Source organism: Mustela nigripes, chromosome 9 (genome assembly GCF_022355385.1).
Source record: "Mustela nigripes isolate SB6536 chromosome 9, MUSNIG.SB6536, whole genome shotgun sequence".
In the NCBI taxonomy this organism is placed as follows: Eukaryota; Metazoa; Chordata; class Mammalia; order Carnivora; family Mustelidae; genus Mustela; species Mustela nigripes.
In genome coordinates this window covers 62,866,998-62,869,827 of record NC_081565.1, presented here as the reverse complement: position 1 = coordinate 62,869,827, position 2,830 = coordinate 62,866,998, and the positions used below count along the sequence as shown (strand labels likewise).

Here is a 2,830-nt window from a genome sequence, read left to right as displayed (position 1 = left end):
AATTTAATTAACAAATCTGTATTATTAGTTTCAGAGGTAGATTTTAGAGATTCATCAGTTCCATACAACACCCAGTGTACACTACTTCAAGTACCCTCCTTAATACCCATCACCCAGTTGCCTCATCCCCCACCCACCTCTCTTCTAGCAACCCTGTTTCCTATAGTTGAATCTCTTATGGTTTGCCTCCCTCTTTGTTTTCTTATTTTATTTTTGCTTCCCTTCCCCAAGTTTATCTTTTTTCATTTCTTAAATTCCACATGAGTGAAATCACATGGTATTTGTCTTTCTCTGATTCTTTCACTTAGCATAATATTCTCTAGTTCCATCGACATTGCTGCAAATGGCAAGATTTCTTTCTGTTTGATGGCTGAATAATATTCCATTGGGTATATATGTGCATGTGTGTACGTGTATGTGTGTAAACCACATCTTTATCCATTCATCTCTTGAAGGACATCTAGGCTCTTTCCATATTTTAGCATGGCGACCCTGAGATAATACAAAAGTACACAGAAAACACTGTTTGGCTTCTTTGAAAACTGTTTAGTAACAATATCCTTCCCTAGATGTACATGTGAGAAAGCAGCAGGAGAAATGAAATGTAGTATGGGATTCTGTCCATTCAGAGATTTCCTGTAAAAGACTTATTAATCTACATGTGGTAAAATGTAGCTGATGTCAGAACAGTTACTGAGCAAGGGGTACATAATTCTATTATAATGATGTTGGGTTTCAGTACACTTATAAATACCTGGTAAGTGGCATGCACATATACAAACACACATAGATAAAAAATAGAGGAATCAGAAAATATTCACATATATTCAACACTGTTCAGTTTATGCAACTTATTTTTTATTTCTTTTTAAAGCTTCTTATTCTAGTGAATTCTACATTATCAATATTGTTATGTTTAACTGTTTTCATAATACATATGTAACAATTGTTTTGTGAAACAATTTCTAAGTAGATGCTATTACTTACCTTTCTCAAATTGATAGATTCTCCCCCTGTAACACATTCTGAGAAAGATTAAAATTTGACAACCTGTTGGAAAACTTTCATATGTTTACAATTCAATTATCAGATATTTGATGAGATATTATTTTTTGGTAAAGGATTTCCTACATATGTTGAAATGTTGAGTTTCTTCCACTGGTATTTACCTGACTGATGAGGAGGAGTTGTGGATAAAAACTATGGTCATTCAGGATATTGTCAGGGGTTTCTCCTTTGTCAGGTTTCTGATATATGTTGAGTTTAGATATCCACAGAAATCATATTCCTAGGCTTTATTAGTTGAGGGTTTGGTGAGTATATGTCAGTATAGAGTGTACTCAAGCCTGTAGAAACTCAGTAACAAATTTATATCCTTGCTGCAAAAAGACTGGTTCCATGGAGGAAAAAACTCCATTCCAGTCACTCTTTTACCCTGTTTCCTTCCGTCTTGTACTCTCCCATCTTCAGTGCATGAGCCCCGCGATTTCACTGGGAGAAATCTCTACTCCATTCTAATAAGGGACAGTAGAAAACATTAATTCAAGGAATGTATTAAATGAGACTGGTCAATGACACCCACATCCTACTAGCCAGAGGTTATTAATATGACACCATTTGGATGACACTGGTTGAGAAATTTAGACATATGGCATATGGGGATTTAGACATATTTGGACATATGGCATATGGGGATTACTTCTGTGTAAGTCAAACTGAGGGCTGATTTATAATAGAAAAATTCCCCACATCCATTACCTTTTTGTTTGTGTTGAAATAGTGTGAGGTCTATAACCTCTATGTATTTTCTGTTGTACTGAGGAAGGTGGCTTTTGGCTAAAAGTTATCAAACACTTATTACACTCTCAGTTTTCTTATTGTATCATTTATCTGATGATGAGTATATTTTGATAATTGATGCAGAGTTTTCACATTTTATTACATTCCCAGACCTTTTCTGCAGTGTGAGTTTTCTGAGGATTGAGTACAGAGTATTTCTTACATTCATTCTTTCTGTAATTTCATTTCTTTGGTGGGTGAGTTCTCTGATCCATAATGAGGACTGTACTTTGTATGAAAGACTGCCCATATAAAATATATTCCAAGAATTTCTCTCCTGTGTACATTCTCTGATGTTTGTGAAGATTGGTATCTTGCAGAGGAACTTGCAATAGTTTATTCTATTCACAGGGTTCTCTTTCTCTTTTATATTGTGAGATTTGATTTCTGGCTCAAAGTTTTTCCATATTCTTTACGTTCAGATGTTCAACTCCCTGTGTGGGCTTTCTGATGTTCTCTAAGGCTGGATTTCTGGCTGAAAGTTTTCCCACACTTATCACATTTATAGGGCTTCTCCCCTGTGTGAGTTCTCTGATGTACTCTGAGGTTTGATTTCTGGCTGAAAGCTTCTCCACAGTGATTACAATTATAGGGTTTCTCTCCAGTGTGAGTTCTCTGATGTTTTCTTAGGACTGACTTTTCACTGAAAGCTTTTCCACATTCATTACATTCATAGGGTTTCTCCCCTGTGTGAGTTCTCTGATGTCCTCTGAGATTTGATTTTTGCCTGAAAGTTTTTCCGCACTCATCACATTTATAGGGTTTCTCCCCAGTGTGAGTTCTGTGATGCACTCTGAGGTTTGATTTCTGGCTGAAAGCTTCCCCACAATGATTACATTTATAGGGTTTCTCCCCTGTGTGAATTCTATGATGTCCTCTGAGTTGTGATTTCTGACCAAAAGCTTTCCCACATTGATTGCATTTATAGGGCTTCTCCCCTGTGTGAGTTCTATGATGTTTCCTTAGACCTGACTTCAGTTTGAAAGCTTTC

At 36.2% G+C, this 2,830-nt stretch overlaps 1 protein-coding gene across 1 annotated transcript in view; it reads right to left on the bottom strand.

Annotated features, from left to right (window-relative positions):
• Positions 1-836: 836 nt before the first annotated feature.
• The window catches only part of ZNF782 (zinc finger protein 782), a 44,634-nt gene continuing 42,640 nt past the window's right edge, over positions 837-2,830 (bottom strand). Inside the window, 1 exon segment of the mRNA XM_059410142.1 lies at positions 837-2,825. Within this exon segment, the coding sequence (XP_059266125.1) occupies positions 2,206-2,825 (620 nt within the window). The 3' untranslated portion in view covers positions 837-2,205.